Here is a 27,030-nt window from a genome sequence, read left to right on the forward strand (position 1 = left end):
CCACATGCAACCCAAAACAGGATGTATAGCGAGGTAATTGGGGGTCTCAAGCGCTCACAGCTATAAGCCCGTCAATCACAACAAGGCCAATAACTACAAAGTGAGCTATCATCGGTCCCTTACACTCTTTTCTCCAATAATTTTCATGATTTTCATAATTTAGTGATTTTAACTTATTATGCAATTACTCTCCCATTGTAATTATAATCATGAAGTACTCAGCTTCAATTAATGGGAGCAAGTAAATAATATGCTGTGATGATACTACAAAATATATACTTTTAAATGACAGTTAAATACTTATAAAATATATATAGTGCTCAGCCCCACAACCTATATATAATGCTTCTATAACCATAAAGTCCTATGACTTCACAATGCAGGTGTAAAGAGCCTTAGCCTATAGGAAGAGGAGATGCAAATGTTAAGAGCCTTAGCCAATAGGGAGAGGAGGAGATAGTAGATGCTGCGGATGGGCCATTTGACCTTTATCTGCCATCAAGTTTCTTTCTTTCTATATAGATTCAATAGAGTCACTCCAAATGGACTCAAACAAGAGGCTGCTCTATTTTATAATGCTATATTAGATGAAATATGAGATCTTTAACTGTACCTTCTCTATAGTGGCTATTGTTTACTTGCTATTCATTATTTATGTATTTGTTTGTTTTAAGCATTTATTTTTGTTTGGTTACCATTTGTGATCATTTATATCTTATAGTTAACTTAATACCATTTAGTAATATATCTTTTAAAGAAATGGTTAGGGGAGTCTCAATCCGACATAGAACTGTTTTGCCGTAGCTTTCCCAAGGATATTCCCCTTGATTGCTATATACACCATTCCTGCTCTCAGACTTTTAAAATTCAGAAAATCAATCACTACCAGGTTTCTGAATTTAAAAGTCTGAAAGCAGGAACGGTGTATAGAGCAATTAAGGTGAATATCCTTGAGAAAGCTACGGCAAAACATAGGCCTAGATTCACTAAGCAAACCGATTGGTTTGTGAGCCCTTTGCTACCCGATTTCCCTCCGACCCGATTCACTAACAATCCGTGCATGGAAATGAGGGGAATCGGCATGCAATGCAGGAAGGACGCCATTCACTAAACTTACCGACTGGCTGGCCGATCATAAAACTAGCGACTGGTGAGGACCAGTCGCTTGTGCTAAAATCCTACTCTCTGCCCCGATTCTCCTGCTCTGGCCACCCGACTCTCCAGCCCTGCTGAGCCCCGACTTGCTTGCCCTTCCATACAGTGCGAGCCCGCGGTTTTAACAGAAATGTATAAAAACAAAATTGGTTTTACCACAGAAGGAAAAAGAAAGAAAAAGATCTTAATACAACTGATTTGATTGTATTTCTTTTGTGTAATTTTCTATAAGATTTCTCTTTCTTCACCCTTAATGCTAATACTCATAGTTTGAGGAGGGGGTTATCTTAATGTATAAGAATGTGGTATGGGTTATTTTACTAGGTTTCTTGTAATGATTATGGGTAGGGTTACCAGATTTTCCATTCGACCAGCCCCCATGTCCGCCCAGTTCCACTCATCCCCGCCCCATCATGCCCCAGTCCCGCCCCCTGCTGCCTGCTCTGGTTGGGCAGGAGGGCATCTGCGCATGTGATGCAGTGACCGCCCGTGCGTGCGCATGATGTCATCGCATTGCCCTCCTGTCCGATGGCGATTTTGAGGGAGGCTTTTCAAAACCCAGAAAAGGAGGACATGGCTGGGGGAATCCAGACATCTGGTAACCCTAATTATAGGAAATATATGTTTCAGAAATGCAATAAAACTAAATGGGGGAAACCCTTTATACAGCCCAGAAACTTATAGCACAATTGTTTTGCCTCTGCATCCCTAATGTGCGGTTCATAGACAAAACCGCCAAAGACAACTGAGCGCAAGACGGAAGCGCGCGCCGAAGAAAAAGAGTGTTTTTAGGGGCTCTGACAGGGGGGGTTTGTTGGGGAACCCCCCACTTTACTTAATACAGATCGCGGTGGCGTTGTGGGGGGTTTGAGGAGTTGTAACCCCCCTCATTATACTGGAAGCTTAATTGTTTCCCTGTTTTTTAGGGAAAAAGTAAAGTTTTCAGTAAAATGTGGGGGGTTACAACCCCCCAAACCCCCCACAACGCCCCCCACAATGCGGCGCGATCTGTATAAAGTAAAGTGGGGGGGTTCCCCCCTACACCCCCCGTTGGAGCTCTTTAAAACAGTCATTTTCTTCGGTGCGCGGCTCTGCGTTGCGCTCAATTGTCTGCACGCGTCTTTGTCCCGGCGCGCTTTTGACCTGACACCCTAATGTGCACAGGGCAAAACCCATTTCAGTTTGTTCAGGGTTCTTGCGACCTTTCTTCCTGATCTCCAGGCATGTTTCTCAGTGCCTTTCACAGTTGTCGGAGCAGAAACTTTGGAATGTTCATTAAAACTTCATAAGGTGTGCTAATTAACAATACAAATTAATTGGTGGGTTAATGCAATTTGAATTGATTTAGCACACACTCGTTTTTTTTAAGGCACACCAGTAAATCAAACGCACATCCCTGGCAGGCAAAATCCAATTCATGTTTCTTTGGGAAGTTGTGCGGAAAATGTGTGGTCTGAGAATTGGCAGAAACGTAGAAAGATGACGGCAGAAAAGGGCTATAGCCCATCAAGTCTGCCCACTCTACTGACCCATCCCCTTAAGTCTATGCCCTAATGACCCAATTCCTTAACTCGACCCTTGTAGGGAACCCACCTAGGTATCCCATTTATTCTTAAAGTCTGGCACACTGCTTGCCTCAATCACCTGCACTGGAAGCTTGTTCCAATGATCAACCACTCTCTCCGTGAAGAAATACTTTCTGGCATCGCCATGAAATTTCCCGCCCCTGAGTTTGAGTGGATGCCTTCTTGTGGCCGAGAGTCCTTTGAGAAAGAAAATATCATCTTCCATCTCAACACATTCCGTGATGTACTTACATGTCTCAGTCATGTCTCCCCTCTCCCTACGTTCTTCGAGAGTGTAGAGCTGCAATTTGTTCAGTCTCTCTTTGTATGAGAGACCCTTGAGCCCCGAGATCATCCTGGTGGCCGTCTGCTGAACCGATTCAATTCTGCATACATCTTTATGGTAATGTGGCCTCCAGAATTGCACACAGTATTCCAGATGAGGTCTCACCATGGCCCTGTACAAAGGCATTATGACTTCAGGCTTCCGGCTGATGAAAGAGCTTCTACTGCCCAGAGAGCTGAACTAGAGAGTTGCACGGGGATAGAAATCCTGCCCGTCCCCACCAGTATCTCGCCTGTCCCCGCCCTCCAGAATCTCCTCCGTCCCGTGAGGAATATCCTCCGTCCCTGCCTGTCCCCACGAGGAATCTCCTCTGTCCTCGCCCGACTCCCCATAAAAGTTACCTGTCCCCATAAAAAGCAGCAATTTCTTCTGACAGTTTTGATTTTTTTATTATTTTTTTTAAAGTCTTAGTTTTTTTAAACCAATAAAATACAATATAAACAAATAACAGTGAACAGAAATAAGAGATGCATACATCACCGGAAAGAATTAGACGAGACATTAGGTCATGTGACTGTAGGGTCGACCATTTCTTGTTAAAAGAAATAAAATAATTGGATTTTTGGGCAATATAAAGCTCTTATCTGTAGAGCAAATAAATCTGGTTCCACCATCTGGCATAGGTAACTTGTGAGGGGGTCCTTCCAAGATCCACAGATATTTTTTAATGCAGCAATGAATAAAGAATCAAACAACACAGCATCGAAATCATTTAAAGCAGAATTGAGAGAGGCACTTTTCAGGACAAGGGTTGCATAAGAAAAATGTGCCAAAACTGAACTGGAAACCCCAAAATAAACTCAGCAAGTACTTCATTTTGTACTAAACACAATTGGTGGCATAACCATGAGAGGGGCTGGGCCTCCCACTTTGAGCTTAGCCCCCTCAAAATGTAGCTGGTGGGACATTTTTGTTTTTCCATCATTTTGGTCCCAGTTTCTGCTTTTGTCTATCTTCTACTAATTCTCTTTCCAGGCCTCGGGCACCCCGTGGGAGTCCCATGAGCCTGAGGGGGATCCCCGTGGGAGTCCTGTAGATCCGGGGGGTTCCCGCGGGACCCATGAGATTCCTGCAATCCCCATTCCTGTGCAGACCTCTAATCTGAACCCTAAAACTTCAGATTAAGTACCTGATGTCCTAGTGCAGGGGTCCCCAAAATCCCTCCTTGAGGGCCGAATCCAGTCGGGTTTTCAGGATTTCCCCAATGAATATGCGTGAGATCGATGTGCATGCACTGCTTTCAATGCATATTCATTGGGGAAATCCTGAAAACCCTACTGGATTTGGCCCTCAAGTAGGGACTTTGGGGACCCCTGTCCTAGTGACTGAATTACACAGACCCAGCCCTTTTTTCGCTGGCCCCGCAATCCAGTGAACTCTCACTTGCTTCTCATTCTCACTCTCATGTTTCAAAGTTCTGCAAGATGCCTTTTAACTAGTTGGTTTGAGAAGTATCTCGGGGTCAGCTGGCATTCTTTCTGGTGAGTGCGAACAGAACCCTGTTAGACTGCCCTTGAAAAGAAATTGCTTTCTGAGCGGTAGCAGATCCATTGTCTTCAAGTTTCAAGTTTATTAAGTATTTGATTAATCGCTTACTCAAATATCTAAGCAATGAACAAATCATTCAATTTACAGATAATACAGGGGTCATAAAAACAGATGGATACTGAACAAAACATATTAAATTAACGACTAACAGAATAAACAGAAAAGGAAAACAAAGGGAAAGGCAGGGTAATGAAATACAATAATAATGATAGAAAGAAGGACGATTATGGTAAAAAACAATAGGAGGGAAATAAAAGAAGTAGCCTTATGAAAATAAGCAAAAATAGGCTGGGACTCCTAAATATCATAAGCGTCTTTGAAAAGAAAGCTCTTAAGTTTACTTTTAAATTTATCTAAGTTCTTTTCTTCTCTGAGATAAATAGGGAGGGAGTTCCAAGTCTGAGGAGCAGTAACAGAGAAGATATGGCGTTACTTGAGAGAGTTCAGAGAAGAGCGACACGTCTGATAAAAGGGATGGAAAACCTTTCATACGCTGAGAGATTGGAGAAACTGGGCCTCTTTTCCCTGGAGAAGAGGAGACTTAGAGGGGTTATGATAGAGACTTATAAGATCATGAGGGACATAGAGAGAGTAGAGAGGGACAGATTCTTCAAACTTTCAAAAAATAAAAGAACAAGAGGGCATTCGGAAAAGTTGAAAGGGGGCAGATTCAATACAAATGCCAGGAAGTTCTTCTTTACCCAACGTGTGGTGGACACTTGGAATGCGCTTCCAGAGGACGTTATAGGGCAGAATACAGTACTGGGATTTAAGAGAGGATTGGACATTTTCCTGCTGGAAAAGGGAATAGAAGGGTATAAATAGAGGATTACGTGCTCAGGTCCTGAACCTGTTGGGCCGCCGCATGAGCGGACTGCTGGGCACGATGGACCTCAGGTCTGACCCAGCAGAGGCATTGCTTATGTTCTTATGTTCTAAAGTGCCGCCGTGTATTAATAACTTTAAGTGAGGGCATAATTAATAGATGTTGGTCAATAGATCTCAGTGATCTGATTGGGGTATAAGGGATCAATAACTTGTAGATGAAAGCTGGGGTTTTATATAACAGGGATTTGAAAGTAATTAGATTTAGTTTATATTGAATTTGATGCGCTACTGGAAGCCAGCGTGCTTTCTTAAGAAGAGGAGTGACGTGATCAAATTTCCTTGCTTTCATTATGAGTTTAATTGAGGTATTTTGAATGATCTGCAAACGTCTAATTTCTTTTTGAGCTATTCCCATGAGTAAAGCATTACGATAATCAATTTTCGAAATAACCAGGGAATGAATTAGTATATTAAGAGACTTTGGGCATAGAAATTTGGATAGTGAACGAATGTGCACAATGAATAGCCCAAGATACGAGCTGCTGCTTGAAATCCCGCTGTCACTCTGCAGTATGTGAAGCATTAAAAGTCCAGTTGTTTTTAATGAGAGCCGTGCGGGTAGAAAAATTCTACGTTTTTCTTCTCTTTCCTTTCTTTGGGGGTCCTGTTACTAAGGCGCTCTGGTTGATTTAGCGCCCGCTAAATGCTAACGTGCCCATTAAAGTCTGCGGACGCGTTAACATTTAGCGCACACTAAGATTTAGGCGCTCTTTTTACTAAGGCGCGCTAACCAATTAGCACTCGCCAAACACTAATGCGTGCACTAGTGTTAACACTAATGGACGCGTTCGTGTTTAGCGCGCGCTAATTCGATTGGCCTGCGCTAATCAGTTAGCGCACCTTAGTAAAAGAGGGGGTCTGTTTTTGTTTGTTCTGATTTCAATTTTTGTCTTTTTGTTTATGCTGTTTTTGCTTTGAAATAGTGCGCATCTTGAAGTTAGAACAGGGGTGGGTGACGAGGGCCGGAATCCAGTCGGGTTTTTAGGATTTCTCCAATGAATATGCACGAGATCCATTTGCATACCATGGGAGGCAGTGCATGCAAATGGTTCATAGTCATTTGCATGTGAGGCTTCAGTGCGCTGACATTGCAGCGCCGATAATTCGGCACAACACACCAGTGCGCTGCCTAAAAATGACTTTTAAAGAGCTCCGACGCGGAATGTGAGTGGGGAACCCACCCCCCAGTTTACTTCATACTCTTCGCGCTGCCGTTAAGGGGGTTGGAACCCTCCATTATAGAGTAAACTTAACTTTTTCCTGATTTTTTTGGAAAAAATTAAGTTTTCTCTATAATGGGGGGCGGGTTGCACTCCCCACCCCACCCCCCAATGACAGCACAAACAGTCTGAAGTAAAGGTGGGCCCCCCCCCTCCCCGTCGGAGCTCTTTAAAAGTCACTTTTTAGGCGGCGCGCTGGTGTCTTGCACCAAATTGTTGGCGCTGCAATGTTGGCGCACTGAAGTCTCACACGCGTTTTTTCCATCACCCATGCAAATAGATCTCATGCATATTCACTGGGGAAATCCTGAAAACCCGACTCGATTCCAGCCCTCGTTGCCCACCCCTGAGTTAGAACTTGTTCTGGGCATCGCAACCCCATCACACTCTAAATATTACCAAAGCTTCTGCCATCCATCCATCCACCTGTCCTCCATTGTGAATCTTATCCAAATTCACCTAATGATTTATTTATTTATCAGAATTTATTTACTGCCTTTTTGAAGGAATTCATGCAAGACATTTAGAGCATGAGGCTGGACTCATTTAGAGCACTGGTTTTTGACCTGGGGGCCGCCATATGAGCGGACTGCTGGGCACGATGGACCACTGGTCTGATCCAGCAGCAGCAATTCTTATGTTCTTATGTTCATTGTACACTAAGAATAATTCAAACCTAAGCAATAGACAGTTACAACAGTCAATATATTCAAATAACAATATAAAGTATGGCTTCGTATGGAACATTACAATGTCATCACAAAAAGTGATAAAACTTTTTAATGAGCAGCAAAGGCAGTGGTGTAGCGTGGGTGATAGGCGTCCAGGGTGGTGGTTCCCCTCCCCCGCCCGTTCCTTCCTCGATCCCCCCCCTGCCGCACAAACGCTCCCTTCCCCGTACTTCGTTGTTCACTGCCGCGACCAACGAGAACTTCAATGTACTCCTTGCAACCCCCATCATCTCTCCCGCTGATGTCACTTCCTGTGCATGGCACCTGGAAGTGACATCAGCAGGAGAGACGACGCGATTGTGATTAGCACATTGAAGTTGTTGCTCGTGGTGGTGAGCAACCAAGAGGTGCGGGGGAAGGGGGTACGTGTTTGGTGAGGGGAGGAGTGGGAAGAAGTGGGGTGGAGAGGAGGAGGAGGTGCCACCAAGATGGTGCCTGGGGCGGATGCTCCCCCTTTGCTACCCCTTACTGAGCAAAGGGTATAGGCAAAGAAAGGTCATGTAGATAGAAAAGGTAGAGTAACAGAAGTTAGAAAATAAGGGGACTGATTTGAAGAACGCTGTACGTGAGGTCAGAATGGTGCTTGAACGTTATCACAGCTAGGGTAGAAGTGGACAGACATGTCCTGCTATAATGTATGTGCAGTCGGTGTCATTCTGTATGTGTGACTAGCAAGTTAGTTACTTCCTCCTATTAAAGACTCGGTTGAAGAGTCAAGCTTTCACCTGCTTCCTAAAGTAGAGATAGTCTTGTGTTAAGCGAAGCCTTTCAGCGAGTGCATTCCAGAGTGTGGGGGCTACTCCAAAGAAGGCTCGCCGGTGAGTGTTGCATCATGTACGTCCTTCGGAAAGGGCGTGTTTAGGGATACTCCTTGGGAGGACTTTAGTGACCTTGGAGGTGTTTAGAAAGAGATCCTTTTGTTCAAGTACTCTAGGCAGTTACTTCTGAGGGCCTTGAAGATCAGTCATGGAGTTTTAAATTTAGCCCTGTATTGAACTAGTAGCCGGTGAAGGTTTTGCAAAAAAGAGAGTTACATCTGTCAGGTGTTTGCTATGAAAAGGCCTTGAGTTATTCATTTTGAAGATTGCCATCTATGGTGCTTCACGTTTTTCCTCAACTGGGATATGCGAACTAATACAATACATAGTATAAGTCTATGTGCCAAATACCTGGCAATTGGCAAAGAAAAAAGGAACACACACATACATCATTATCATTATAATAGGTCTTGTTTGTACTTGTCATCATAAGGTCTTTTTGTTATTTGAGGAATTTCTTCCTACACAGAGTAATATTTGCTTAAGAAAGACTCTCCCTGCCTTTTATACAGTAATGTTCCTTGATGGGTTTAATTTTAGAAAGATGCAGAGGTCACAGATGAGAACATAAGAAGGTCAATGTTAAATAGAGGGTCTGCCACAAGAGTTTAAATGCCCCTGAAAACAAAGATAAGATATTTGTGTTGCCCACATTGATTCTCTCCTCAGAGCAGGGGTGTCAAAGTCCCTCCTCGAGGGCCGCAATCCAGTCGGGTTTTCAGGAATTCCCCAATGATTATGCATGAGATCTATTTGCAAGCACTGTTTTCATTGTATGTTAATAGATCTCATGCATATTCATTGGGGAAATCCTGAAAACCCGACTGGATTGCGGCCCTCGAGGAGGGACTTTGACACCCCTGCCTTAGAGTGAAGAGTTTCAGTTTCTGGTAACCAGAGCTGATATTGTGAGGTCATAATGCCTCATTCCACCAATAAGAGCCAGCCTCATCAGTGATGTCACAATGGCTTGATTGTCCTATACTTGACTCACTTTTTTCTTTAATTATGGGGGTGGGGGTATCAACATGGGCTACAGTTAAGACAGGTTATTTTAACCCCCCCCCCCCCCAATTGTTAGTAGCTAGATCTCACTGCATAAAAAGGGACCTATGCTAAAATAACATGAGTTAATGATAGCCTACATTGATAACTCCCCTCCCCCCCCCCTCATTTAGTATGGAGAGTTTCAGTCTCTGGTATCCAGAGCTGATAACGTGTGGCAATGTTGACTCACCAGAATCACACTTACATAGGCACTTTAGGCCACCAAACACCAAAGTAGGTGTGGCTAATGCATGAAGTGAAACAAGCAAAAAGTGGAACCAAGTCCTGGACTAGCAGGAGTAAAAATCAATGTTTATTAGTGTATCATAAAATACAACTCATTATAAAAACAAAAAAACATACTTTGCAATTCTGGCCAATGGCAACAGTTCACCAAACATATAAAAATAAAGCCCACTTAATCCGTCATAGAAAGCACTGTTATGCAATTCCTCTGGCTTTATTTTTAGTCCACCATATTAAGGACCCCTGAGGAAGGCAACTTCTTTGCTGAAACACGGACTGTGTAGGGTCTGCTGCTTTGATATACAGGGTCTGCTGATTTTTTATATAGCCCTATTTTTATGTTTGGTGAACTGTTGCCATTGGCCAGAATTGCAAAGTATGTTTTTTTTTTTATAATGAATTGTATTTTATGATACACCAATAAACATTGATTTTTACTCCTGCTAGTCCAGGACTTGGTTCCACTTTTTGCTTGTTTCACTATTTAACTTTGTGGTACCAAGGTCTTTCGATGTGTGTAGTTGGACCACCGTTTTTTGGTGGACACCACCCCACAGCGTTTTTGTGGTAATGCATGAAGTGGTATTAGGCAGCCTAAAGCGCCTATATAAGCACGATTCATACAAAGATAGACGCTAGAAATGTAGGCCTATGTCCTGGCGCCTATCTTTGGCGGGGAATCCCGACAATAGTCCACAGCCTGCCATCAGCTGATCATGGCAGAGGAATTTCCAATCAGCTGAGCCAGCGTGGCTCTGGGGAGTCCTGCTGGCTCATCAGATCAAGGATTACCCTGCCGCAATTAGCTGGCAGGGAGAGCCCCGATTCCTCTCTCCCTCCTTCCTGCCCACCCACCCATCAATTCTCCCCTCCCACCACAACTACTTCACAAGGAAACACCCCAAGCCTGACATCCCCACAACCCCCTCGTACCTTTTATGGAACAGTGGCAGGAGGGATGTCCACTCCCTCCTGCCGGCAGGCCTGCCTCATCAAAATGGCCGGCTTCCCCTTCCCAATGGTTCACAAGGTTCATTATTCCAACACCCCATTTAACAACATGATCCCTTGATCATTAGAGTCATCCCAACAAAACCGTCTTGTTGTCTCTTCCTTTTGCACATTTGTCTTGGTTTCATTAGAACTAAGATATTCAGTGTGACCGATCCCTCCCTCTGGAAAGCTTTTTCTTTGTCTCTTCAAGAGAAACACTCTTTCCAGAGATTTAAAAAGGGACTACAGACATTATTGTCTCAAGATTTGTTTGGAATATAATCTACTGTAAGTGTGTTTCTACCTTTCTGTCTATCCTTGTGCTCTGCAGTCTCCTCGGGGAAGGGGGGGGGGGGAGAAGGAGAACCTCGTGCCAGACTAACTGCATGCTGATCTATTCTCTCTGTTATCCAATATCGTATTTCCTTTTGCCTTGCTGGCTCTGTAGGTTGAATTGCAAACCGCCTGGAAAGCCTTCTGATTGGGCAGTGTATCAAAAATGAAATAAACTTGAAACTATTTAACAAGGCTTTTTGGAAATTGCCCAGCTGGCTGTGGGGGAAAATATGCACTTTGTTAAGTGATACGTGCGCTTTCCCTGGGATTGCTGTGCAGGCATTCCTGGGGCGGGTTTCAGCTGGTAGAGGCAACAACGCTTGCAGTGTTGTAGTTTTTGAAACTGCATTCATCCTTTGGAAGCGAAAACGTGCCCGGTGGGGAAAAAAAGGACATGTAAGTCTCTGCGGATACTTTTGTTTTCTGGCAGTTTTCAACGAGAAAGCATGGAGTAGTAGCCACAGAGACGCTGCATCAGTAAAGCAAGTTTTCAAATGCCTTCAGCATGACTCGAAGAGGGAAGGAGTGGCCTGGTGGTTAGAGGTACAGCCTCATCACCCTGAGGTTGTGGGTTCAAATCCCACGTCGCTCCTTAAGACCCTGGGCAAGTCACTCAAGGGGAAGATTCTCAGAACTAAAATGTGCCTTTAACGTGCTCGCTAAACCGGTTCCAGCCAGTTTAGTGCGCATGTATTTTAGTGACGGATTATCAAAACGGCTTCCCGTGGTCTTTTCCAAGTTTCCCAGCAGTCTCCAATATGTAGTACAACAAGGTCATTAATATTAAAATGAGCAGGCTGAGCGGTTCTCTTATCATTGCCGAGGGATTCCCTAACCTCATTGTGCCACGTTTGCGGCCAAAATTTGACGACAGGTCTGAGCTGTCATAGCCTTATTTCTGATTGGCTCAGGCACTGACAGGAAAGTAAGGTTTGACAGCTCAGAACCCCCACCCCCACGCAAATTAAAAAAAAAAAACAACCAAATTGAAGATCAGCAGGAGAGATGCCCATTCTCACCTGCCATGTCACACAATGTCTCAACACTACTACTCACCCTCCAACCCCGCATCAGGAAAGATCCCCACCCCTGGCAACACCCCCCACCCCTCCCTACCTTATTCACAAAGTTCAGCTTGAAGGACCCCTACCCACTTCAGCTGGAAGGCCGGTTTCTTATAAAGTGGCAGGCCTTTACCTTTCACCTGGGATGCGTCAAGGAGAGGCCTAATGCTCAGGAGAGGCCTAATGCTCTGATTGGCCCAGGTGTTTAAGGCCCCTCCTAGAAAGCGGAAGACCCGCCGTTTGTAACAGGTGAGCCTGCCAGTTTGAGCGGGTAGGCTTCCTTCTGTCCAGACTTCATGAAGAAGATAGGAAGGAGAAGGGGGGGTTTTCAGGTGCATGGGGGGAATTGTCGGGAGGGGGACTGGGCGACAGCAGGAGGAAGTAGGCATCTTTCCCTCTGTGGGGGTTGGGGTGGTGGTGGTGGGTGGGTAGTAGTGTCAGGGGATTGTGCGGCGGGAGAGCAGGCATATCTCTCGCCGCTGGGTGGGGGTAGGTGGGTAGTAGTGTTGAGTGATTGTGCGACACGGTGGGAGAGAGTGGGCGTCTTTCCCACTGAAGGGTGATGGGGTTGGTGGTAGTGTCAGGCAATTGTGCGTCATGGCGGGAGAGAGTAGGCAAGGGTGGGTTCTGGAGGCTGTGGAAGTGCGGCAGGAGAGATTGGGCATCTCCCCTGCCGATCTTCAATTTGGTTTGGTGGGTTTCTATTTTATTTTATTTTTTTTAATATGCGGGTGCATTCTGCGCCTATGCTGATCGCTACCACCAGCGACTCATCTCGAGTAAATTTAGCAAGACCGCGTGAACATCCACAAACCTCATTTGCACGCAGGGCCTTTTGAGAATGACGCGCCTTTTTTAAAATTGTTGCACCAGTGACCTCGGTAGCAGGCCCGTCAGATTTTATCGTGAAATTTTGAGAATCTTCCTCTCAATCCTCCATTGCCCCAAGTACATCAGATAAATTGTGAGCCCACCGGGACAGTTAGGGAAAATGCCTGAGTCCCTGAATGTAAATCGCTTAGATAACCTTGATAGGCGGTATAAAAACCTAATAAAATAAAAATAGACATGATGTTTCAACTATATGGAGTAAATAAGCTGAAATGGAGATCATGGATAAATGCCATTCTGCAGGAAAAAAAAGAACATATATGCTGATAGATAGGGTTTTATTACCATCATGGGACTGACAGGGAAGTTGTCAAGATAACACCTTTAATGCTTAAAAAAACAAACCCCCCCCCCAAAAAAAAACAGTCAACCTTTAGCCAAAGTAGATTACTTGCAATCATGTGCAATTTAACAATCCTCTTAGAAGTGTCAAAATAACGATGAGAGTGCGCCATCGCACCTTGATACAGCCAAAGAAGGAACAATCTGTCTTATCCTGATGCACTGTTCACTTGAGCATCTGAAAAGAAACGTAGAAAAAAAAACGATCTCTAAATGCCATCAGTTATGGGAAAGTCTGTTTCCAAATAACATCCCGAGAGTTCTCCTTTAAGGTCATTTTTCCTGTGTGCTCCTGCTCAGCCAAACCAAAGCCAGCGTTACATTGTAAGTACGCACACCCTCATGTGTCCCTTTTTTAGAATAGTTTGCTCTTTGACTAGGTTTGTAAATAATTGTAAGAGAAGTATGTGCTATACACACATGACAAAAGGAGTGCTATGCAATCTTTTGAATTGGCTAAAGCGTGCAGTCCTTTAATCAGCGCTGAGATTTTAATGAGGGATTTTCGTACAGTGGAAAAGTTTGGTGTGTATTAAAGACGACACCACTGCAAGCTTGGCTAACATAACCTTGATGGGAAAAATTCAAGAAAGCGTGGGACAGGCACATGGGATCTCTTAGGGATAGGAGATAGTGGATGCTGCAAATGGGCAGACTGGATGGGCCATTTGGCCTTTATCTGCCATCATGTTACAATGTTTCTATAACCTTAAAGTTCTATGACATCACAAAGCGTGTGTAAAGAGCCTTAGCCAATAGGGAGAGGAGATGCAAATGTTAAGAGCCTTAGCCAATAGGGAGAGGAAGAGATAGTGGATGCTGCAGATAAACAGACTGGATGGGCCATTTGGCCTTTATCTGCCATCATGTTACAATGTTTCTATAACCTTAAAGTTGTATGACATCACAAAGCATGTGTAAAGAGCCTTAGCCAATAGGGAGAGGAGATGCAAATGTTAAGAGCCTTAGCTAACAGGGAGAAGAGGAGATGGTGGATGCTGCAAATGGGCAGACTGGATGGGCCATTTGGCCTTTATCTGCCATCTTGCCTTCCCAAGTACCTTTTTGGTGTGCTCTCTGACGTCATTTCCAGGACCCACGCCTAGGAAGTGTACATCAAAGGGAGTCAACACCACCATAGGCAGCATGCTGCTCACGCCAGAGAAGTTTAAAAGCTATGGGGAAAGGGAAGGATGCACATACATGGTGGGGGCGGGGGCACTACGCCACGAATACCAGTTTAAAAATTCATTTAAACAGTGTTTTATACTTGGGCGCCATTTAGAGAATCCGGGCCACTGTTTTTATCAGTTTGGTGAGATTTCATGCCAGCTGGTATTCACCCACCCCTGAGGCAGCCATTTGGCAAAACATGACCGCGTTGGGCAACCTCGTTTAGACCTGGGAGTTAAACTGTGTTTGTCATATGGTCTGCTTCTCTTCTCTTCTCCATATTGGATTTCATGGAGCATTTGCCTTGTTATTTTCTCGGCCCTAACCCAGGCACTGGCACTCAATATCTGAGTCTTTACTGGCCTCTGGGTGCTAACCAATATACAGTGCTGGTACACAGGTAGATATCTGGGCAAGTTAGGACAGCTATTCCTATTTCAGGTACCAGGACTGACAATCAGCAGTGCTTGGATAGCACCTGGGTCCTCCCCCAACTCTGCTTCCAGACTGCCCTCGCAGTAACTGCTTTCAGGGCTGCTAAACACAATTTAACTGGGCAGTTAGCGGAAGAGGCAATTTTTAAGAACATAAGAATCGCCATCCTGGGACAGACCAAAGATCCATCAAGCCCAGTATCCTCTTTCCAACAGTGGCCAACCCAGGTCACATGTACCTGGCAAGATCCCAAGTTGTAAAACAGATTTTATGCTGCTTATCCTAGGAATAAGCGGTGGATTTTCCTATGCCATCTTAATAATAGCTTATGAACGTCTCTTTTAGGAAATTAGCTAAACTGTTTTTAAACCCTGCTAAGCTAAACTCTTTCACCACATTCTCTGGCATTAGATTCCAGAGTTTAAATTATACATTGAGTGAAGAAATATTTTCTCCAGTTTGTTTTAAAATCTACTATGTATCTTCATTGCATGCCCCTTAGTCCTAATATTTTGGGAAAGAGCGAACAAGTGATTCACATCTACCCTTTCCACTCCACTCAGTATTTTATAGACCTCTATCATATCTCCCCTGAGTCATCTCTTTTCCAGGCTGAAGAGCCCTATCTGCTTTAGCCTTTCCTCGTAAGGAAGTGGTCCCATCCATTTTATCATTTTTGTCACCTTTCTCTGTACCTTTTCTAATTCCGCTATATCTTTTTTGAGCTACGGTGACCAGAACTGCATACAATGTTCGAGGTGCTGCTGTACCACAGAGCGATAAAGGGGCATTATAACATTTTCATCTTTGTTTTCCATTCCTTTCCTGATAATTCCTAACATTCTATTTGCTTTCTAAGCAGCCACCGCACACCGAGCCAAGGGTTTCAACGTATCCTCAACAATGACACCTACTGTGGATCCTTTTCCTGGGCGGTGACCATCACAGAGCTAAAGTTTGGACACCTCTTTCCCACATGCATATGAACACATATGTACGAATAAATTACATTACAACTTCTAGAAAGCATTTTCATCGGCTGAGCTCAAAAACCGAGTCATTAATAAAACGTAAATAATAATTGATGGTATTCTTGATAGGGGGGGAAAAACCCCCCCAATTACTGCACAGAATCTTTGCTCGCTTTCCTTGATTATGTTAAGCAGTGAGATATATTTCACATGTCAAAAATAGGCAGAGCACATTCTTTAATAATGAGGGGGTCTGATATCCGTTTTATTCTGCATCTGTGAGATATTCTCTGGGGACTCAAAATGAACCTATAAATAATGTATTCATTTAAGTAATTAGCATTGTTCTAGAAAGCGCTAATGTGGGGATGTAAAAATGTCAACATGATCATATTATCATAAAATTATAATGAGAGCCTAAGCACTTCTATGCCCTATAAAGATAATGTGCCAATTTGTTTTTATTAACGAAATGGGACTTTTATAATCTAATCCCTTTATTGAGGACATAGTTAAGGTTTATCATTTTTCTTAGTTTTTTTTATTAGTCACAAACACTCGAATGGTTTTAATGTCTTAGATGTGTAGTTACTGCAGCACTAGATAAATCAAATATGTACCTACGAGCCCTGCACTCCCCCACTGCCTTCATATTTCACCCCCCGTGCAGAGGCGTCGCAAGGGTGAGCAGCACCCGGGGCAGTGGTGCCCTTCTTCCGCCCCTTCCCCCCTCCTGTAATATTAAATAGTTAATCATCATAAATTTAATCCATAAATCATAATGGAAAAATATAGCATGTCAAAACACTAAGGCCCTCTTTTACTAAGGTGAGCTAACCGCTAACGCGTGCATGTTAGTCTTTGGACGCGTTAGTGTTTAGCATGCGCTAATCCGATTAGTGCGCGCTAATCGGATTAGCGCACCTTAGTAAAAGAGGGGGGCAAAAGGTTGCTGTTTCTTTTTCCAATGTCAACTTTTGTGCATCATTTAGGAGCTAATAATGCCATTCTAATTTAGATTCTTGCATTCATGCTTAAGGATCTGGAACACTCTAAGCAATTATCAACAGGTTTCATTTTGCAAAGCAAGCACTCCGGGGGGATTTGGAATGCGAAGCAAAAATGAATTGTAGTGCAGAGCTGAGCTGACATCCTTTATAGGAATGAGAGCCAGTGATAAGCCCATGATATTCCTCTAGGAGTAAAAATTGCAGGATCTACTGAGTACGACAACTCCCCCCCCCCGTCATGTGATCTAGAGCAGTGGTTCCCAATCCTGTCCTGGAGGACCAGCAGCCAGTTGGGTTTTCGGGATAGCCCTAATGAATATGCATGGGAGAGATTTGCATATAATGAAGGAGACAGGCGTGCAAATCTGCTCCATGCGTATTCATTTAGGGCTGTCCTGAAAACCTGACTGCATGGTGGTCCTCCAGGTCAAGGTTGGGAACCACTGATCTAGAGGATAAAAATCAAGTATTTGAAAGAATATAATAGTGAGTGATATTCACATGTGTTGTTGTGGCATGACATTACATCATTATAAAGGTCCAAGATGGCCCCTATCTCTTTTCCTAGCAAACAATGCTCCCCTTTCCATCTTTTCTATGAAGAAAGGCAAAAAAAGGGCTAGGACTTTTCAACTTGGAGAACAAATGGCTTAGGGGATATATGATATCAATTACAAGGAGCAGAGATGACCAAGCGTTCAAGCTGGCAAATAAATTTTAAGCAAAGTCCAACACATTTGCCGATAAAACAATAACAGAACAGGGTCTGGTTTCACATTTCTCTGAGCTGGCATTGCAAGTCTGTTGGATGCTACTCATTAATTTTTTATATATATTTTTTCCCCTCATCGGTTTAGTGAAACATTTTGAAACTCTCATGGACCCCCTGATGCAGGCAACTTAGCCGAAACACATCCCATGTCGAGCCCTTGTTCCATTATTGTTTTATCACCATATGCATTAGTGCAACTTCTCTGTATTTTGCCTTCTTACCAATTTTCTTGTCCTTTTTGTATGTTAAAATCAATAAAAAAAATTTTGAACTTAAAAAAAAAATTATTTGTCAGCTTGATTGCTTGGTCATTTCTGCTTTTTTTTTCTAAAAGTAGATGCATAATAGAAAAGATAATCTTCTCCTAGTATGATGATTTCAGAAAATTTAACAGGAGTATCAGTATTAGGCCTTAGATTTCATGTACACTATTATTCATGTTAAATTTTCCTCCTTTTTTCTAGATCTTCAATCAAGACGATGGATTCTGGTGAGAATGAAATTGTTGTGTGGGTTTGCCAAGAAGAGAAGATTGTCTGTGGGCTTACAAAGAGAACATCGTGTGCCGATGTTGTTGAAGCACTGCTTGACGAACATCAAGCCACGCACAAAGACAAATGTTTTCTTCTAGGACACCCTAGTGATTATAGCATTGTGGAGAAATGGAGAGGTTTTGAGAGGGTTTTGCCACCTCTCACAAAAATATGGAGACTATGGAAGGCTTGGGATAAAGAACAGCCTAACCTCGGTTTTGTTTTGGTGAAATCGGATGCTTTCCTTCCTTTCCCAATGTGGAGGACAGCCGAGGCTAAGGTTGTACAAAACGTTGAACGCCAAAGAGAGCACAGCCCAGCACACTACATTAAGACGTTACCAGTCGACAAACAAAAAAGAGTTGTCAGGAAAGCCTTCCGAAAGTTGGCCAAGATTAAGCAGGACATTGTTTCACAGGACAGAGACAAAATGGAGACGCTTATTCATCTAATTGTATCTCAGGATCATACTATTCACCAGCAAATCAACAGAATGAAAGAGATAGACTTAGATATTGAGAGGTATGAAGCCACGCTGCATCTGGACCGAATAGAAATTGACGGAGAAAACTATGTTCAGAATGCGTATCTACTGAATTGTTCAAGTTACTCAAGTAAGGAAATGCTCACACCATGCACTCAAAGTAAACCTGATGATTTGGACAAAAGTGATGAATCTTTGCAGGTAGAAGAAAAACTGATGCAACATAAAATGCTTATTGAAAGTCTCTCTGCAGAAATTGAAAAAGAGATACGGAACATAAGCATGGAGAGCAATGCAGAGGAGATGCGGATGGAGGGGAAATCCGAGGAGGAAGCAGAAGACTCAAATTTGGAAAGTGTCAAGTGTGAGTTAGATGAAAGCATGGCATCTGGCTTACAAATGTACACGGATTACAACTGCCTTCAAAAGGAGTTGCAAAACAGTGACCTAATGCTTCAAAAGAAGGCAAAAGAATATGATGCTCTAGCTGAAGAGTTTAATTCATTGCACGTCATTGACAAAAGTGACTATAAACACTGCCTGTCTGACAAAGAACAAACAATGGTTAGAGGGGCAACTAGCAACAGTTATGGAGTCTGTAGCTCCACTTTCAGGATAACTAACTTGGATATCAATGACACCGACTCTGATACTGGCATAAGTTCTACCCACAGTCAAGATTCTGAAACAACCTTAGGCGATGTATTGCTATTATCAACATAGTAGCTTTTATGCAGGACAATGGCTGCCTCTATAGGGTATTTTGTGTTATTGCTCTTACCTTTATGTTTTGGTCCTACACAGCCAGTCTTCTTGTATACATCCTGTATACACCCATAGATGGTATGCAAACTTTCACGGGAATTTGAGCTTCTTATCAGGTTGAACTGCTTGGATGACGGAGAAAGATTACTAGGCCTTGGTCTTCACTCCTGGGGCTACAAACATGTCAGATTTTCAGGACACCCCTAATAAATATACATGAAAGAAATTTGCGTGTAATAGAGTTGGTAGGTATGCAAATTTCTCTCATGGGTGTTCATTAGGGATATCTTGAAAACCTGACCCATTAGTGGTTCTCAAGGCCTGGGATTGAAGATCAAAGGTGCTTAATGCCTTTCTGACTTTTCATTTCATTTGGAGAAGATGATAAATTTGATCTAAAAGACCAAGGATCTGATATTAAACAGATATATTTCAGGATATTCAAAGCCCGGCCCTGTCCAGGTTTCAGCTTTGAATATCCATTTATTTTTGAGCCAGCTAGCACATAGCTGCTTAATTTGCTATTCAGCACTTAAGTGGGCTTGGATTAACACATAGAGATAGGACAGACTTTAAGGTGGTCCCAAATATGCATTAAATCTAACTGCTTAAGGGCTGAATGTTAGCACTTAAGCAGACAGATGTTGATTTTACCCCCATAATGCCCCAACATAGTTGGCTTTGAATTATACACTAAGGGCCAGATTCTATAAAAGACACCTAAAGTTAGGTGCTTAGATCGGTGTGCCTAGCTAGTCTAGGCGGCTAACTTAATTATTTAAAAAGCTTAATTGACACTGTTAATTGAAAATTGCAATTATATAGTAGGCGCCTACCACCAATTATATAGTAGGTGCCATCTACTCCAAGGTGCCTATCAGAAAGTAGGTGTGGTTAGGGGAGAATTGCGGGCAGATCTTGGGCATGTGTTTACTTAGGCACAAGTAGGCGCCTTACTTTGGTGAACTCATTTAGGTCAAGAAAACCTGGTATTGATAGTGTGTCTAAGGTTTCAACGCCTACTGGTGTCTAAGATTGCTTTAGGTGCCAGTAGGCACGATTCTATAAACAGCGCCTAAGTTATGATTGATACTTGCGCTCCTCGGTGCCTACATATTAGCACCATTTATAGAATCAGGGCCGAACTTACGCTGGCTTTTACAAAGCTGCGATGGAGGTGTCTACCACAGACCAGTGAAATAAATGCTTCGATGCCAATATAATTCCTTTACCGTGGCTTTGTCATAGGAGCCCTTAGCAAGTGTTTCTGAAAATTAGTGACTAGCTCTGACAAATCCATTTAATCAGCGGTCCGATAAATCGCTTTGAATATCGGCCGGCAAATGATTTTAAACGAATGCTTGGTCATTTACAAAATGTCATCACATGAGAACCCCTTACCCATCTCCACCAAAATCAAAAAAAGATATGATTTTTTTTTTTTACTCTAAATTTGCCTCTATTCTATGAATTTCGGCTTAAAACAAAGCTCGTTAATTTTGTTTTCATTTATATTTTACACAATTCCGGTAAGTTTAACAGAGAGTATAACAAGTGCCCAAATTCATTTTTTTAGTCTTTCATATTATCCTTTAAGGCTGTTTTTATTTCATTACACATTAAAATGTCTTTGGTTCGCCTGGGATGAAAGTCTTATTGAAGACTATTTTGATAGGTGTAGTATGAGAACAACCTGAGGGAGTCCTCACAAACTGAACACGTTAACAGTTTTTTTTGTGGTTTTTTTTTAAAGATGCCTCTGTTGTGATCAGGGTGGGGAGATTTGCTATTAATATATATATATTTGTGCAGCTCGTGTTGATATGTTTTGCTTGGCCTATATGGAACACCTATTTTGCATATTGTAGACATGTTGACTGTCAAAATCCAGACATTTTGACGGTTCTGTTAAGTTATTATAATTAGAGGAAATTACTGCTGTCATGGTAAATTTCTAAAACTCTGCTTTTTCTTCCAGCTAGTACATGTGATGTTTTGTCACTTCAAAAATTCTTTAGTGAAGACAGTGTGTTCGGTTAATAAAGACTTTAATAATCGGCTCTGTAGACTGACTTCCTCTGTAAGTGTGCCCATATAAGTTCCCTGGGGTGATTTACAAAACAGAAGTACCCGATAATTTCACCATGAAAATCTGCAGGGAGAAAACTATGGCCCCGATTCTATAAACGATGCATAAAAAAAATAGGCCTCGAGAAACGCGGCGCATAGTGCCTGTCAATCTTAATGAGTCTTTTAACTAAGGCGCACCGATTGATTTAGCGCGCACTAAGGGCTCCTTTTACAAAGGTGTGTTAGGGCCTTAACGCGTGCTAAAATGCCACGCTCACTAGCCGCTACCGCCTCCTTTTAAGCAGGCGGTAGATTTTCGGCTAGCGCGCGCTAATCTTGTGCCTGCGCTAAAAATGCTAGCGCTCCTTGGTAAAAGGAGCCCTAAATGCTAAGGGGCCCATAGAATATAATGGGGGCCTAGGCATTTAGCATGCCCTAAATCAGTTAGCGTGCCTTAGTACGAGAACCCCTACGTTAGGTGTTATTTATAGAAGTATGCATGGGAATGTGGCGATTGTGTCGAGTCTGTGAGTTTTCCCTGATGCAGCCGTACAACGGTGAAACAAGGGCCTTGTCGGAAGAGGCTCGGACCAGTGTGTGGCGTACATTCAACAAGGACGTTGTAGTGGAGGACTACTGATATCAAATATGTCGGTTTGACGAAGACGCCAACACTTCCCCCCCCCCTCTTTTACTAAGGTGCTTTCTAGCACGCGCTAAACACTAACGCGTGCATATTATCCTATGGATGCGTTAGCAGTTAGCACATGTATTGATTTAGCGTGTGCTAAGCGTGCGCTAAAACGCTTAGCGCACCTTAGTAAAAGAGATCTTTTAAGTTGAGTAAAAAAAAATGGTTTGGTCAATTAAACCCTGTGCACAGTGGCGGGCCTAGTCCCGATTTGAAATTTGCATTTTTGTAGGTGGAGTTTTTTTGTTGACTATGATGAGAAATGAGCAGCTTGAAATCAGTGTGGATTGCCGGCTCTAACAAAGTGCTTCAGGCTTTTCCGTCACTTTATTGTTAAATGTTTTTTTCTCTGTGGGTAAATCCACCGCTGGCTGGTAACATCAGTAGTGTTTAGGAAGTATATTTGTTGTCAAACTACCATGATTTATGAGATTATGCCTAGCAGCGCCTAAAGTGGACTTAGGCACTGGTAGGCACTAGAGAGTTGCACGGGGACAGAAATCCCACCCATCCCCCCCGTCCCTGCCAAGATCCAATCCATCCCCACCCATCCCCGCCAGAATCCTCTCCGTCCCCACCCATCCCCGTCAGGATCCTCTCCATCCCCACCCATCCCTGCAAGGAATTACTTCCATCCCCGCCCGTCCCCATAAAAAGCAGCAATTACTTCTGACAGGATCATCAATTCCACAGTTTCTTTTGTGTTTGCACTGCTGTTTTCCTTGTGGAATCTCTTTGGTGGATTCCTTTTTTTGTTTTCTATTCAGGTAATTAACTTATAAACCCCCTCTTTTACTAAGGTTGACGTGTCCATTATATTATATGGACGAACCCTGCTTCCAAAGCCTTCCATCCCTGTGGGAGTCTCGTTGGCTAGAAGAGGGGTCCCCATGGGAATCCCGTGGGCCAGAGGGGGTCCCCTTGGGAGTCCCGTGAATTAGGGGAGGATTCCTGCGGGAACCCCGTGGGACCCGCGGAATTCCCGCGAATCCCGTTCCCGTGCAGACCTCTAGTAGGCACCCTATCGTTAGACGGTCCCTATTTATGCCAGGGTTTTCTTAGCCTAAATACTGGCATGTAAGTTAGGCGCTCACACCCAAAACACAGACCAGGATCTGATCAGGATCTGCCCCTAACCATGTCCACTTTCTGGTAGGTGCCTACCAAGCTGGGCGCCTAGCAACTAATTCATTTTAATTTAAGTCAATTATGAAGTGCTAATTGCTTTTTATCTGCACTGATTAAGCTTTTTAAATAATTAAGGGCGCCTTTTACTAAACTGCGGAAGAGCTTCATACCACGGGCCAGCAAGGTAAATGTTCCAATGCTCATTAAATTCTTAGGCGCATCAGAGCATGTACGTCACCAGCCTGCAGTAAGAAGCTCTTCCATAGTTCAGTAAAACCCAGCAGTAAAAGTTAGACGCCTAGGTGTGCCAATCTATGCCCTTAACTTTACTTGTCTTTTTACACAATCTGGGCCTACGTGCGTACTTTTTACGCGTGTGTGGTTCTAAATTTACTGCCAAGATGTTTGTGCTGTTTTTATGGTTTTTCTCGTATAGTTCTAAAACTAGGTTTGCTTTCATTTACACTTAAATGCTCCATCTGTTACAAACATTCAGTTACACCTCACAGTTACCCTTTTTCTAAACCGTGATAGCGGTTCTTAGCGCAGGGAGCCACGCTGAACACTCTGCGCTGTTCCTGACGTTCATAGACCTCTTGTGAGCGTCGGGAGCAGGGCGGAGCATTCAGCACGGCTCCCTTTGCTAATAACTGCCATCGCGGTTTAGTAAAAGAGGGGGGTATCGTCTCACTGGTGACCCTTTTCATTCATTTTCAGAATGTGTGCAATATGCAGAGCTCGTCCCTCTTCGAACAGACGCATTTACCAAATGCATATTGGAACATCAGTGTTGCAGCTTTATTAATTTATTACTTTAACAGTGATCAAATTGTTCTCATAACAAAACATTTAGGGCTCCTTTTATCAAACTTTTTACCGCAGGCCGGTAAGGTAAATGCTCTGAAACCCGTAGGAATTGAATGAATGATGGAGCATCTATCTCACCGGCCCGCGGTTTAAAGCTTTTCTGCGGTTTGGTAAAAGGAGTCCTTAAAGCCCCTTCCAGCTCATACATGTAAATATACATTTCTCTACTACTTGACTAGATAGTAACAACCTAGTCAGACAGTAATATATCATTTTTGGCCATCCAAGACACCTGCGGTGACACCAAGGGTCATTTGGATCATATGCCATCAAGAATTATTAACCTAGCACTCAAATCATTCTCAAGCATAGTCCAAGCTCAAATATCAAATAATTATATTCCTTTAGTTTGGAATATAGCAGAGCATACCTCCACCACCACCAAACTGTGACAAACTACTCTCTCCAATATACTCGCCTACCACTACAGGAGGGTGAGTGCGACAAAAAGAAAATGTTCCCATCATTACCTCTAACTGAAGAATGCCACCAAGAAACCCAAGTCAGTGATTGGCTTCAGCGACATCCAATCAGCTTCAACGTTCCCAACATAATAGCCCAGAAAATAAAGTATGCAAACAGGAAGGGGGAAGGGTTTTTTTATGCTACAGTTTAGGTTATGACTTATTCTTATGTGCCATATCTACTTAAACATGTGGAGGGGCATAATCGAAAGGAACGTCTAAGTCCGTTTTTGTCTAAGTCGCAAGTCGTCCAAAGTAAAAAAACAGCACAGGACACATTTTCGAAAAATACGTCCAAATTTTTTTCCCTTTCGAAAATTGTCTTAAGTATACGTCCTACCGATCTGATCGTCCAAGTCGCTAAATCATCCATCTTTATATAACATTTTCGTCCAACTTTTTGTCCAAGTTCAAAATGCCTACAACAAAATCGCCTGTTAGACGTGGGAGGGGTCTGCAAAGTGATGGACTGAACACCAGACATGGCACCTAAATAGTGGGGTACCTTACAGGGCACTGTTTTGAACTTCACAAAAAGGGCGCCATGTCATCATCTCACTACAGCTCCCTTATAGGTCATGGTGAGCCCTCCAAACCACCTCCAGAATCCCCTAGACCCACTTATCTACAACCCTAATAGCCCTTATGGCTGCAGGAGCCACTTATATGCCAGTACAAAAGGGTTTTGGGGATGTTTAGGGGAGTGCACATGTTTCAGTATCAATGCAGTGAATACAGGGGCTTATGGGCATGGGGGCCTCCTCTCCATGGGTCCCTAATCCACCTCCAGGATGGCTTAAGACGCCTCTGTGCAGAATGACTAGGCTGCTAGGTGATGATGGTCTGGAGGCTGAATTTTAAAGGTGTGATTATGATTTTTATGGGGTTGGAGGGGAGTCGGGGATCACTGGGTAGTGTGGGGGGTCTCTATTATGTGTTTGCAGTGCTTATCTGGTGACTTTAGGTGGGTTTTTGTGACTTAGACCATGTTTTAAATGGTCTAAGTCACAACGTCCAAGTTCCGTCGATCCTGTGCTGTATAACTTTCGGTTATACATGCTGTACGACTAAGTCTAAGCCGGCCCACGTTCCGGCCAAATCCCACCCTCGACACTCCTCCTGACACGCCCCATTTAGCTATGGTCGTTTAGCGGCACTATGAAGGCCTAGGTCGTTTGCAAACATGTCCAAAACCCGTTTCGATCATCAGCACTTGGACGTCTTTCGTTTATGATCGTCCAAGTGCCGACAGGCCGGTGTTTGGACGTTTTTCTCTTTCGATTATGAGCCCCTTAGTGGAAAAGGTGTAATTAAGGACATACATTTTATAATGAAGCCAATAAATTGTTGGCTGATTCAATGCAGAAATCTGTCCAAACATGTATTTATTTATTTAGGGGTCCTTTTATTAAGGTGCGCTAACTGATTTAGTGCGCGCTAAAGATTAGCGCGTGCTAAATGCTAAGACATCCATTATATTCCTATGGGCATCTTAGCATTTAGCGCGTGCTAAATCGGTTAGCGCACCTTAATAAAGGACCCCTTAGTTGGTTAGCTGGTTTTCTATTCCATTGTCCTCAAAGAGCTCAGAACGGGTTACAGGTCAATCACATACAATAAACAGTTAACAAGGAATGATTTGCTATAATTACAGTACCGTTTACGATATCAGTTATTATCCTAACTTGATGCATACAAGGGGTCTAATTCCAATTACAGTTTATAGGTTGCAATTTTCCATAGTTATCCTATACTGCAAGTTTTTTCAATACAAGTTATTTTTCTAAGTGGACACACATTATGGATCAATGCCACTATACGTAATGTGCAATTTGCAGGTTAGATATCCATGCATTTGAAAGAGATGTATTCACTTTTTTGAAGTACACAAGGCCTTTGAGCTCTGCTCAGTTAGCAAACTATGCAAATAGGTTTTGGTTTTAAATCAAAATCAACAGCCACGGTATGTTTTTCGGAAAACATCGGTCTAAGTATCAAACTGGAGTAAATGAGTTATTTGTTAAGGCCCATGTTCTACAATGGAGCCTTAAGTTAGGCGCTGGTTGGTGCCCTAACGGCGCCTAACTTAAGTGCAGAATGCCATTTTAACATGCTTAAACTTGTTTAAAAATAAATATAGCTGCCTCGATCATGTTTACGAGGGCACTTTTGAACACCTAAGGTCGAAGTAGGCATGGCTAATGCTGAAAATGACCTTAGGAATCCTTAGGCGCCTCCGTAGACATGATTCTCATCAAACGTAGGTGCTGGAAATGTAGGCCTCAAAAATCCGGGCCTAAATTTCTGGCACCTATGTTTGAGGTAACTGAGGTTCTACAAACGGCACTATTACATGATTGACACACGATCAGTAGCCGTTTTTTCATGTGGCCGCCGATACCAGTGTCATTTGTAGAATCCTGCCCTAAGTAAGAACATAAGAATAGCCTTTCTGGATCAGACCAATGGTCCATCTA

At 43.1% G+C, this 27,030-nt stretch overlaps 1 protein-coding gene across 5 annotated transcripts in view; it reads left to right on the top strand.

Annotated features, from left to right (window-relative positions):
- RASSF9 (Ras association domain family member 9) overlaps positions 1–21,392 on the top strand; it is a 37,529-nt gene extending 16,137 nt beyond the window's left edge. For 4 of the 5 annotated variants that reach the window (XM_033952798.1, XM_033952799.1, XM_033952795.1 and 1 more), the window contains exon 2: positions 18,016–21,392. In XM_033952798.1, coding sequence (XP_033808689.1) covers positions 18,032–19,291 — 1,260 coding nt within the window. In that variant the 5' untranslated portion in view covers positions 18,016–18,031 and the 3' untranslated portion in view covers positions 19,292–21,392. Of the gene's footprint in view, positions 1–8,250; positions 8,272–18,015 lie in introns of those variants that run through there. The other variant, XM_033952800.1, reaches the window with a different exon arrangement.
- Positions 21,393–27,030: the final 5,638 nt, after the last annotated feature.

This window comes from Geotrypetes seraphini, chromosome 7, assembly GCF_902459505.1.
Source record: "Geotrypetes seraphini chromosome 7, aGeoSer1.1, whole genome shotgun sequence".
Taxonomy (NCBI): Eukaryota; Metazoa; Chordata; class Amphibia; order Gymnophiona; family Dermophiidae; genus Geotrypetes; species Geotrypetes seraphini.